The sequence below is a fragment of the Pistacia vera genome, unplaced genomic scaffold (genome assembly GCF_008641045.1).
Source record: "Pistacia vera cultivar Batoury unplaced genomic scaffold, PisVer_v2 Contig73, whole genome shotgun sequence".
Lineage (NCBI taxonomy): Eukaryota > Viridiplantae > Streptophyta > Magnoliopsida > Sapindales > Anacardiaceae > Pistacia > Pistacia vera.
The window spans coordinates 463,204-475,546 of NW_022196590.1; the positions used below are offsets into that span (position 1 = coordinate 463,204).

Sequence of the window (12,343 nt, forward strand, 5' to 3'; positions counted from 1 at the left end):
TCATGGGATGTGAAGTATTGCTGTACAAGGATTGATAGAAAATGAATGGTATGCTTGGGCAGTTGCGGATTGTCGAAAGTAACAATCAATCTCAAGGACTAGGTTCAAGAAATATTCATACCGAATTCTGTTGCCCATTTTGGTGAGCATAAACATTTTACAATCTTTGGCACAACCAGAGTCACAGACCGAAGGTACAAACACAGCAGAGATTGGCTACTATCCCTTTTTGTTACTTAAATAAGCAAACTGAGATGACAGGAGAAGCAATGGAGAGATCATAGTCACTCCTGCAGAGTTCTCTCTGTACAGAGATTCATCCACCATGTTTCAAGCATCTTGATTGTCTGAAACTACATACATATAAATACGATACAAACCAGTCTATGAAAATCGTTCACTTGTGTGTTTTTCCCTGGAAACATTGTCAAGCAACATTGCCTTGTCCCCTTGCAGCATAATCTGTGGTGAGAACCTGACCGTATTCACCTCTATTGTTCTCTTCTTCATCAAAGTAGTCGTCTCTCGCATTGTCAGCTAGCATGAGGCATATCAACCAGAAGAGGGAAGCATCTAGAGCCAAGAAGGCGCCGCCCCCAAAGAGACCAGTCTTTGCTGTGGGGCAAGTCGTTTTCAGGTTGTGATGTACATTGCTAGTCAAGTGCTTGAGTTCAGTGATTGTTGTCCACAACAACATCCCTTCAGCAAACAAGGACAAGCACCTGATCTCATTACAACAGACAAGCTAAGGGTATTTGAACCACTTGAGAGACGACTAAACAATGAATTAATCAAGTTAAAAGTTACAGCTAGTGATACTCACACAGTTATGTTGAAAAACACAGAAAATTTAGTGTTTCTGAAGAAAACATTGAGAGGAACAGATATGCCTCTGTAAGGATGAAATATGGCATATAAACCAATCGCCACTGCTGCTCCGAGTGATGAGATGCATAAGAATCCTAAATAGACTGTTGGATCTGATGGATAATTGCAAATAACAACTCCTCCAGAAATCGTTGGAACACCAGATGCAGGCTGTAGATATACCATTAAAAATGAAATCAGTAGTGTTTAGAACAATATCAGCTATCAAGCAACAACGCTCTACTACTCAACTAAAGTAAATTAACTAAGATTTATGTTAATGAAATTGGTTCCACTACTTGAGTAAAAGAAAGAGACTTGATGAAAGCAGTTTAGAACAGATTGAAACCTTTTTGTTTTCTGCAATAATTCCAAGTATGAAAGCTGTGACACCAAGCACTGCCACTATAGTACCCATTTCTTTGATTCCAAAAGCCATTGTTCCACCCAAATATGAAACTCTCTTNGAATGTAGAAGCCTAAGCTTAATATTTCTTACATGACATCATTTTGATACATAATATGCTATGTATAAATGGGTTAGGATAGATATCTTTGGGTGCGTTTGTTTAGTCATTTGGAGTAGTATTTTTTTAAATACTATTGTTAGGTAGAGTTTGATGGTTATTACAAAGTAGGATTTGAAAATTAAAAATAATTGAAGAATTTATGATAAGATTTTGAGAATAGGGAAACAAATATACATTTTGATTTGGAATACGAATAGGATAGGAAATCGAAAGTGTTTGTTTAAATTATTTTATATAAATTTCAAGAGTAAATGACCTTTTCCCACCCAAGGTTTGCCTTAACGACACTTTTTCACTTAAAAAGTTTCAAAATACCACTTTTCCACCCAATTTATGTTCTATTAATACTTAAAATAAACTTCACTTTCTCAGCCGATGTTTGACAATTACCAAGAGTCCGGGTAAGAGAGATTTTGTAGAATGGAGGCTGGTGGATCGAATAGTGGTGATCAATTGAATATTCGTTGTCAGAATTAGTCAGAAATTAGCTAACAACCAGAAACCCTAACTTTGCGATGACCGATAATCAATTAGAAATCAGGTATCGGAGTGAGAGAGGTTTTGTAAAGAAGAGACCGTAGGTTCAAATGGTGATGACGGAGATAATTTTTGTCACCAGAATCAGCTTTGGATAGTAACGGAATATTAACTTTGGATGAAAAAATAGTAGTTTGAAACTTTTTGGGTGAAAAAGTGCCATTAAATGAAACTTTGGGTGAGAAAAAATCGTTTACTCAAATTTCAATACAAACATAAACATATATATATATATAATCTAGTAAAAGATGATTGGATAAAAGTTTATTTTTAATTTAAAATCAACCAATCATATTTTTTCACAACAAATTATATATATATATATATATAAAACTAATACATCGAACAATATTCTAACAAGGCCAACTAACAGTTTAGAACCAATCAACGTCAACCATTTAGGTTGACTTTTTGTCGTGTCTAAATACAATGTTAAGAGTTGAGAACGAGGACGGACGAAGTACAGAANAGGGATTGCCGAATGTTACAAAAAGCCAAACCAAAACACAAATACAAGAAACAAAAAGAAATTGTATTATAGAAGTGAATCCATGCAAAATCTTACAAGAAATACAATGACAACTTTAGTCTTTTCCCTGAATGTCGCTAACTTCATTTCGTGGAATGACGGATTTCATTTGATATAATAACCACGTTGACGGTTACCAACAACACTGGAGTTTTTCAGAAAGTAAGGATAGACAAGAGCATGCTAAACTAGTTGGTATCAAAGACTCCTTTAGATATGTACAGCATTGAGTTACAGTGAGCTGGATTGTTTGATAGTTTGCCGTTTCTTCTTTCTTCTCTGCATCTTAAATTTCAACAATAATAAGGCTAGCAACTGTTTTCCATAAAAGGAATACGGGTTCGCATCTGCTAGTATTATGCACAGACGTAATTTCATCCAGAAGGCTACAATCAAGAAATAGATAATGAATTTGAGAATGAAGTGAAGAAAGAAATAGCTAAAGAATGTTCAATGAAAGAGCAGTAATATGGAAAACATAATCCGATCAATGGAGATACAGCAAAGGTGATTGTTGGATCAGATGGATACTTGCAAATAGCAATTTAACAGCTGACAATTATGGTCTTTGGACTAGACAATATATATTATTTCTTTCAGAAACACTATGCATACTACTAGTTTTTACTAACCCGTCTACAACATGACGTGACATCTGATGTGGAGATACCAATTCATCCGTCACGTCAGTCACTTACCACGTCAGATAGTTAAAAAAAAAAAAAATGGTGAAAAAATTTTGCGCAGCTAGGTTTACAGAGCAAATTTTTGCCTCTAAAAACTTTGCCTCCCTAATCTTTCCCTCCGTAATCTCATTATTAATAACTTAAAATCTTCTCTCCCAAATCCCAATCTTAATAACCTAAATCTTCTCTCTCAAATCTCAATCTTAATAACCTAAATCTTCTTCCAAACTAAATCATACTCAAAACCCAAATTACCCATCCCGAATTTGAGCATTTGAACTGCTGGCTGCAGCATCCATTGTCGCTGTCGCATTTTCTCTGTCACTAACTACTGAGGGTTCCTTTTGAGTGGTAAGAGCTTACTCACTTAATGGTTAGTAAAAACAAGTAGTATGCCTAGTGTTTATGTATTTCTTTACTCAATTAAGTGAACTGTACTAAAAGGCTAAACAGATAAATAAGCCGAGGCATAACGACAACAATACAAGCATCCAGAATTAGTGTGCTGAGGAATCCAGGACTGGGCTGACTCTCACTTAAACAACCAAAAATTATATCTTTATATTGTTTATTATGTTGACATTGGATCCATTTTTTGTTTGCTTTTGTGTTTTTTTCATCACTCAAATTGATTAGATGTTTTCAATAAAATAATCAACAAGACCAGACTTTTTTGAGTATGTTAGGCAGCAACTTTACAAAAAAGAGTAATATTATGTTCACAAACGCTTCTCACAAACTTTCTTTCACAAATGTGACGTGAGAGTTTATAATTGATTAGTTTGTAATAGATTCTGCCTATTTAATAATGGATCTTGCTTTACTAATTGTGAATTATCATGTCAACGTTTGTGACAGAATAAGACTTTTTCAAAATAGAGGTAAATTGGGCTGATGAGGCTGATTTGTTATGTAGTTGGGTTGTGGACTTGAAGTAACTCTTCGGCCTCCGGCCCTTGATGGATATTTTGTTGAAACCAACCAAACAGATAAAAACTCCAATAAAAGTAAAAAGGCCACAAAACACAAGTATGGATATTAATGCAAGAGAACATTACACACACGTGACTAGTTCAATTGTGGTTGAACCCAGTGGCGGATTTACTTAATGACGAGTGGAGACTATTGCCCCCGCTCAAACTTTAAAAAACTTTAGATTGTATAAATATTTATATTTAGTTGCATTTTACCCTTTATAAGACTTTTATTTTTGCCCCCACAAATTTTTTTTGTTTATTTTTTGCCCCCAAGTGAAATTCCTGGATCCGTCACTGGTTGAACCTGCCCTCTGCTTTCAATGTGGGAGGAATTTTTTGTCTCATTAGGAAATTAAACACGTTGAAGCAGTAGCTCCCAATTAACAAACCTGCAAAAATAACAAAAATCCCATATCACTAAGTTTACAACTCATGATGCTATTTATTACCAAAACAACATAAGAGTATAAGTCAGGGTCAGCGGTCGGTTGCAACCACTGTTGTTTTTGGGATTTACCATTTTTACCATTCAAGTAATAAGAAAGAGGAAAGTATAAGAGTCATCATGAATTAAATTATTAATAAAAGTAGTGTGAGATAGGATATATTAGATATGGAAAGGTACCGTGTGTGTGTGTGTCTTTAGTTTAGATTCTGGTGCCAGAATTTTAAGACAGTCTTTTTTTTTTTTTCATTAGATTCATATGGCGGCAACCCAATCACAAGCTTCGGATCGTACCCCTGGTACTTTCAACTACCTAACCCATCATCTCTTTACATGTGCTTATGTGTATTTCCATCTTGATCTTCAATTTTTGATTTTTATTCTCTTTTGTTGGTGGGTTTCTTCTTTTTTTTCCAAATGGGTCATCAAAATTGATTCCGTTAATGTCTTTGGTTGTGTATTGGGTTCTTTNTCCAGAAGGCTACAATCAAGAAATAGATAATGAATTTGAGAATGAAGTGAAGAAAGAAATAGCTAAAGAATGTTCAATGAAAGAGCAGTAATATGGAAAACATAATCCGATCAATGGAGATACAGGCATACAGCAAATGTGATTGTTGGATCAGATGGATACTTGCAAATAGCAATTTAACTGCTGACAATTATGGTCTCTAGACTAGACAACATGTATTATTTCTTTACTCAACTAAGTGAACTGTACTAAAAGGCTAAACAGATAAATAAGCCGAGGCATAACGACAACAATACAAGCATCCAGAAGTAATGTGCTGAGGAATCCAGGACTGGGCTGACTCTCACTTAAACAACCAAAACTTATATCTTTATATTGTTTATTATGTTGACATTGGATCAATTTTTTGTTTGCTCTTGTGTTTTTTTCATCACTCAAATTGATTAGATGTTTTCAATAAAATAATCAACAGGACCAAACGTTTTGGAGTATGTTAAGGCCGTAATTTTACAAAAAAGAGTAATATTATGCTCACAAACGTTTCTCACAAACTTTCTTTCACAAACGTGACGTGATAGTTTATAATTGATCAGTTTGTAATGGATTCTGTCTATCCAATAATGGATCTTGTTTTACCAATTGTGAACTGTCATGTCACGTTTGTGAGAGAAAATTAATAAGAATAAGAGCTTTTCAAAAGAGAGATAAATAGGGCTGATGAGGCTGAATTGTTATGTAGTTGGGTTGGACTTGAAGTAACTCTTCGGCCTTCGGCCCTTGATGGATATTTTGTTGAAACCAACCAAGCATAGATAAAAACTCCAATAAAAGTAAAAAGGCCACAAAACACAAGTATGGATATTAATGCAAGAGAATATTACACGCACATGACTAGTTCAATTGTGGCTGAACCTGCCCCCTGCTTTCAATGTGGGTTGAATTTTTTGTCTCATTAGGAAATTAAACATGTTGAAGCAGTAGCTTCCAATCAACAAACCTACAAAAATAACAAAAATCCCATATCAGTAAACTCCAAGTTTACAACTCATGATGCTATTTATTACCAAAACAACATAAAGTATAAGTCAGGGTCAGCGGTCGGTTGTAACCACTGTTGTTTTTTGGATTCACCATTTTTACCATTCAAGTAATAAGAAAGAGGAAAGTATAGGAGTAATCATGAATTAAATTATTAATAAAAGTAGTGTGAGTGTGAGATAGGATATATTAGATATGGAAAGGGTACCGTGTCTGTGTCTTTAGTTTAGATTCTGGTGCCAGAATTTTAAGACAGTCTTTTTTTTTTTTTCATTAGATTCATATGGCGGCAACCCAATCACAAGCTTCGGATCGTACCACTGGTACTTTCAACTACCTAACCCATCATCTCTTTACATATGCTTATGTGTGTTTCCATCTTGATCTTCAATTTTTGATTTTTATTCTCTTTTGTTGGTGGGTTTCTTCTTCTTTTTTTTTCCAAATGGGTCATCAAAATTGATTCCGTTAATGTCTGTGGTTGTGTATTGGGTTCTTTTCTTACTTTCGTGAAAAGCTTGATATATACATCAGGTATTGCTGGTATGATAAGATCTCTTGTTTTTGATTTCCTATGAGGTTGTTTTGTTGACATAATTAGGGAAGAGGCAGCGGGGCTTTGATCGTCTGTTGAGATCGGGGATCTGGATATTGCAAATTTTGGATTTTCGTGTGTTTAATTTTATTGTTTTTCATAGGGAAATTAAAACCCGAATATGGTTTCCTTTATGAATGTGTTTCTTGAATTTCGTCAATACAAGATATTGTATGCCTGCATTAGATGAAATAGTTTGTCTTGAATTGGGGTCGTGGATGTGGAAGAAGGAAAACAGGTATCACCTGTTATGTGCATGATAAAAAAAATTAATTCAGATATTATTTAGTAAAATGAATGCCAATTGTTGCGCCAAGGACCATTGAATATTGAGAAGAACATATGTTAATTTAAAAAGAATAAAAACTTGTAGTTGAGGATTTATGATTTTTCTTTTCTTTTTTTTTTTTCTTTTTTTTTTTTTGGCTGAATAAATTGTAGAAAATCTTGCTTCTGCTTCTTTTGGCATCTCACACAACCACTAGAAGCTCAATGAACCTTTTATATTATGTTTACACATAGAATTTGGTTGCTGATGAGTGTTTTGTCTATGTTTTCTTAGCCGTGTCCCTTATCTTTCTGATCTTGGCATTCTAAATTGTAAGTAAATACTAGGTCGGTTAGTCAATAAGTCACAACCTCTTACACTAAAATCTATACATGTCCTTCTATTTATCATGGGTGCATAGGTGTGCACGTGTGGATTTGTGTGCACATATTCATTGCTTCAAGTTTTCCTATCCCAGAATTTAGTGTGTGTTCAATTATTTATGCTGTCTGTGTTTGAAACACTCTACTCACTGAGCATACTAATCATGGATGCAGAAGAGCAACCTGCAGATCCAGATAACATGAAGGAGCAGGTAGTTGTGAGTCCAGTACAAGCCCTTCCTTTCTATATTGGTTTCTCTGTAAATCATTTTGAAGAAAACATTTGTAGTAACTGCCTTCTTTTGTTTATTTATTCTCAGCCTGTCTTAGCAAAAAATGAGAACTCAGTTTCTCCTAATTCCTCCCAGGGTGCTGCCACTATAGGACACACAAGGGAGGCTGCTGCTCAATCAGGTTCCTTTTCAGGTGGAGACCGTTCTGTTTATTCGCCTACTATCTATGCACCACAGGCACAGGGCTTCTACTATAGAGGTTAGTCTTTCATTTTCCTGGGTCTGTTAAGCCAAAGAAATTCAGCCTGATCAGACCTTGTTGTTTCTTCCAATAAATATCTAGTTCTCTTCTTACTTTTGAAGGAGATTAGTTTATTCATGGTCATGAAACAACTAGGTTTTCTTGATGGTTGACCAACAATTTGATCTGTTTTCTTGGTCATGAAGTGTGTAAGAGGTGGTCTAGACATGATGGTTATATCTCAGTTGCATTGGATTGCCAAATTCTTATATTTAATTTGTTTGTACATTGTAAAAATAACTGAAGGGATCAATGGCTAATTTGTGTTGTGACTCTAGGTTATGATAATGTCACTGGTGAATGGGATGAATATGCCCCATATGTCAATGCTGAAGGATTGGAACTTGGATCTCCTGTCAGTATATTTTCCCTCTACATGTTTTTGCATTTCTTCCACAGATTAAACATTTTGTACATTTTTGTCTAATCGTTGATATAATTAGGGGGTTTACAATGATAATCCTTCGCTTGTCTTCCATACTGGATATGGCTACACTCCACAAATGCCATATGGACCATATTCCCCTGTCACTACTCCTTCTGTCGGTGGAGATGCAAACATGTATTCACCCCAGCAGTTTCCATTCTCTGGGCCACCTTATTATCAGCAGTTGGTTCCACCTAGTATGCCATATATTACTTCACCAACTCCAGTGTCACAACCAGAGCTTACCACTTTACTGGGTGCTGATCAACAAAATGACAACATGCTTTTTGGACCACGGCCTGGTTATCCTCCTCCAGTGGGATCTTTTGGTAGAGGCAGCATACCTGGAAATTCTGGTGCACTTGGCTTTCATGATTTACAGCAAGGGTTTGATGGTCTGAGATCTGGAGGACTTTGGTCAGATTGGTCAAAAACCTCTGACAGACAACGACCCCTGACTCCAATATCACCTGCTTTATCTCCACAACCAATTGGCACATTTGGGTCCTATGGGCAGAATGTTCCAATGGTTGGTTCTACCTCCAATATCTCATCACATTTAATTGTGTAATTTAATCAACTACTAACTACATTCATTTGAACTTCAAGCAGCATGCTATTACTATTAGTTTGATGCTGACAATTAACTCTGATTTTCTTCAGGCATCCCAACAACAAAGATCATTCTATGGGTTTGGATCTGGTTTGAACTCCTACAATAGAGGCTATATGCACAGTGGTTTTAACCAGAGCTCCAGTTTTGGTAGTGCATCTATTTCTACGTTGGGAATGAACAATCAAGGCTGGGTTTCTCTTGACAACAGCAAACGACGTGGGAGGGGTAATGGCTCTCTATGTGGTTGCAATGGTAATCTTGATATACTTAGTGAGCAAAACCGGGGACCAAGGGCCTCAAAGCCTAGGAGTCAATTGACTGATGAACAAGGATCTTCTGTTGATGATAGCAAACTTAGCAAGGCTGCTGTCAAGATTCTCAATGAGTCATACAACCGGCCAGATTTTGTCACTGACTACACAGATGCTAAGTTTTTCATCATCAAGTCATATAGTGAAGATAATGTTCACAAGAGCATCAAGTACGGTGTCTGGGCCAGCACACCAAATGGGAACAAAAAGTTAGATTCTGCTTATCGTGAAGCTAAAGAGAAGCAAGAGACATGCCCGGTGTTTCTCTTATTTTCGGTAAATACTTTATTCTCTAGACCAGGAATAGAATACCACTTGGAATAAAATAAAATAATTTGAAATGGTGTTGGTATTGAAAATTTGGCAATTCTCTTAGAATGGGATGATTCAGTGGGGACCTTGCATCAGTTTTGCGTTCGTTGGTTGCTTTTGAAGAGACCAAGTCTCATTGATAAGTCATATTGTTATGATGTTGAGTTGTTTCATAGAATATGATGTCCAACAATTTTATTTTAATTTTAGTTTCTGAATGATATTTTTTCGTGAAAATATGTGTACAATAAATGCTTTACCTTAGTTTGGGTGTTGATTTACACATTTATCATCAGTGGTATTTTGGACGACGACTTATACTGTTTCATACAATACTATTTTCAAAATTCTTACTTTTGAAGGATAATTTCTTTTAAAAAAATGTGGCAGCACTATTTGCTTTGCCTTTTTCGAGGTGGTTGTTTTTCTCATTGTCATCGTTGGTAATTTGCTGATGCCTTGATAATGACACTGTTGCATTTCCCAAGGAATTGGTTTCTGTTAGTGAATAGTGAGTTTTTCCAATTTTAGCAATCTTGGCTTCAAGCAAGACAATAAGGCATTAAACGGTCTCTTGGCGTGTTTAACTGGACCCCTGTTCTATTTATCTGCTTCCCTTGAGCAGAAATCACTTGTTTAACCTTCTCTGTAGAACACTTAACTGTTAAAGGATAGTTATAATATAATCTTACTTTCACCTTGATTTTTTTGTATTCATTGTTTAAAAAGGAACATTTTACTGATTGTTAGCATACATTTTTGTAGCAGTGCATTTTTTCTTTTGTTGTTGTGCTTCAGTGCTTCCACTTATTTTTTTTTTTTGGCATTCTCTCTTCCTTTTAGTTTCTTTGCAGTTTTTTGATGCAATCAAATGCAGGTGAATGCTAGTGCTCAGTTCTGTGGGGTGGCTGAAATGGTTGGGCCTGTTGATTTTGAAAAGAGTGTGGATTACTGGCAACAAGATAAATGGAGTGGACAGTTCCCTGTCAAGTGGCATATTATTAAAGATGTCCCAAACAGTCAATTTCGTCACATTGTCCTTGAAAATAATGACAATAAGCCTGTGACCAACAGTCGAGATACTCAGGAGGTATGAGTTCATTTGAGCTTCTGGGAGCAATCAAACACTTCCTTGTTTTTAACAATTTAGGGGCTATGTAGTCTCAAATTGGAGCATTGTTTTCTGTAGATAAGCCTAGGTGTTTAGCTTCCCTCTCTTGTAATTGCTGCTCCAACTTTTGTTATCCAATAAGCTTGGAAGTTTCTATGAACTAGTTAGTTATTCTTTTCTGGTAAAAACTTTGGTCCTTATACTCACCGCTGAGGAAACTCCTAAGTTAATGAGTAATCCTATATTTTGATCCGAGTGAGCCTGTGTATTGAGATGATGCTCATGCAACTAGGACATCTCTTTTGCTTCCTAACAGATCCCTCATTCACATATGCATTGCCTGGCTGAAACCTGGTTGTAAATAATCATATTAGAAGTATCTGCTCAAAGGAATCCTAGTTTCTGATTTCAAGTCATTTCCTCAAACCTGAGTCTTGTTTATATGTACCGTATTTGTCGTATGATTCATTCCATCCCTACGTCCAAATTAGAAGTCATGGCTGAGGTTATGTATCATTCTCACATGTGAGCACAACAGTTTGTTTTAATATGTTTAATTGCTCTTACTTATGGCCATTATTTTGCTTCCTTTTGACTAACATAAAATGGTTGCAGGTGAAATTGGACCAGGGAATTGAGATGTTGAACATCTTCAAGAATTATGAAACTGATATGTCAATCCTAGATGATTTTGATTTCTATGAAGATCGGCAGAAAGCCATGCAGGAAAGGAAGTCAAGACAGCAAGCTAGCCTGATGACTGTAGGAGTAGTTGGAGAAAATGATCATAGAAATGCTGTTACATATCCCGGTGATTTCATCAAGCAGATGTCTAAGAGCTTTGCTCAAGTTGTTTGCTTGGATGAGGGTAACAAAGAAGGCACTGGTTCTGATAGACCTACCTCTGCCTCTGAGGGCTCCATGGGTGCCAGAGTTACACTAGAAGATGCCCTCCCAGCTGCTGTCTCTTCTGCTCAAACTGGTTAGGAAAACATCTATTGGTGGGATTGCTGTTCTGTATGTGACGAACTTCAATTCTACTCTGTTTAGTTTTTCTTTTTTTTTTTAATTATTATTTTGTGAGAGGGTAGATCTCTGATGTCTTTGAGTTCATTGGAGTGCATTAGTAACTGAATGAAAGGTCTTACAAGTTTTATAGGCTGATGAGCTTCTTGTATATCAAGTTCTGCTTTTTGATTGTAGTCATTAGGTGTTTTTTTTTTTTTTTTTTTACTTTCATCTGTCCCTTTCTTTGCTTTCTGAATGAGTGTAGTTGCATGTAGATATTGGTTGACGTCTTGCATTTGTAAAGTTCCAGATCTCTTTGGGCAGTTTAATAATGGAATACAGCAGAAGGCGTTATTGCAAAACTCTTTCATTCCATTTCTTTTAATGGTCCATAATTCAGTTCCATTATAATGGCTACTGTTGTTGAGGAAAATGTTTTCCAGTTCCTTGGGAAACATAGCTATACCTATCTTGATGGAAGACGGGATAGTAAGGGCGGGCTGATGATAAGTGCATTAACTGTGTTGAGCTATTTTTATGGTGACATAGGTATGTGTTATTGTTGAAGAACATGTACAAGTATGGAATTAATGATACTAATATGGCTCATTCATTTGTTATTCTGTTTTATATGAAAGTATATGTTTCATCTTCCTATTTTAATTTTTAAGAAAATTATGGGCAAAAAGGTATTACT

At 35.8% G+C, this 12,343-nt stretch overlaps 2 protein-coding genes across 7 annotated transcripts; one reads left to right on the top strand and one right to left on the bottom strand.

Moving 5' to 3' along the window:
• Nucleotides 1–125: 125 nt before the first annotated feature.
• LOC116115015 lies at nucleotides 126–1,327 on the bottom strand. Its single transcript, XM_031401158.1, has 3 exons — nucleotides 1,217–1,327; nucleotides 824–1,038; nucleotides 126–722 (listed from the first exon to the last, which is right to left on the bottom strand). The coding sequence occupies exons 1-3, from the start codon at nucleotides 1,304–1,306 to the stop codon at nucleotides 428–430; spliced, it is 600 nt and encodes a 199-aa protein (XP_031257018.1). The 5' UTR covers nucleotides 1,307–1,327; the 3' UTR covers nucleotides 126–427.
• Nucleotides 1,328–4,718: 3,391 nt separating this feature from the next.
• LOC116115014 (YTH domain-containing protein ECT4) lies at nucleotides 4,719–12,266 on the top strand. Of its 6 annotated transcripts, none has more exons than XM_031401152.1 (8): nucleotides 4,719–4,870; nucleotides 7,502–7,545; nucleotides 7,648–7,819; nucleotides 8,140–8,216; nucleotides 8,305–8,817; nucleotides 8,952–9,491; nucleotides 10,405–10,617; nucleotides 11,254–12,266. In XM_031401152.1, exons 1-8 carry the CDS (start codon nucleotides 4,831–4,833, stop codon nucleotides 11,623–11,625), a joined length of 1,971 nt encoding a protein of 656 aa, XP_031257012.1. In that variant the 5' UTR covers nucleotides 4,719–4,830; the 3' UTR covers nucleotides 11,626–12,266. The 6 variants fall into 6 exon arrangements, with proteins under 6 accessions (XP_031257012.1, XP_031257015.1, XP_031257013.1 ...); XM_031401155.1 differs by having other exon boundaries at nucleotides 7,696–7,819; XM_031401153.1 differs by lacking the exon at nucleotides 4,719–4,870 and adding an exon at nucleotides 6,299–6,404.
• The last annotated feature ends 77 nt before the right edge of the window (nucleotides 12,267–12,343 follow it).

What these genes read in the sequence shown, in the direction of transcription:
- LOC116115015 (XM_031401158.1), bottom strand. Translation starts at nt 1,306, where the DNA reads ATGGCTTTTGGAATCAAAGAAATGGGTACTATAGTGGCAGTGCTTGGT. An exon ending in TTATTGCAGAAAACAAAAAG is followed by an intron (nt 1,039 to 1,216) that starts GTTTCAATCTGT and finishes GTATATCTACAG; the next exon opens with CCTGCATCTGGTGTTCCAAC. An exon ending in GTGTTTTTCAACATAACTGT is followed by an intron (nt 723 to 823) that starts GTGAGTATCACT and finishes TAATGAGATCAG; the next exon opens with GTGCTTGTCCTTGTTTGCTG.
- LOC116115014 (XM_031401152.1), top strand. Translation starts at nt 4,831, where the DNA reads ATGGCGGCAACCCAATCACAAGCTTCGGATCGTACCCCTG. An exon ending in GATTGGAACTTGGATCTCCT is followed by an intron (nt 8,217 to 8,304) that starts GTCAGTATATTT and finishes TGATATAATTAG; the next exon opens with GGGGTTTACAATGATAATCC. An exon ending in ACAGTCGAGATACTCAGGAG is followed by an intron (nt 10,618 to 11,253) that starts GTATGAGTTCAT and finishes AAATGGTTGCAG; the next exon opens with GTGAAATTGGACCAGGGAAT.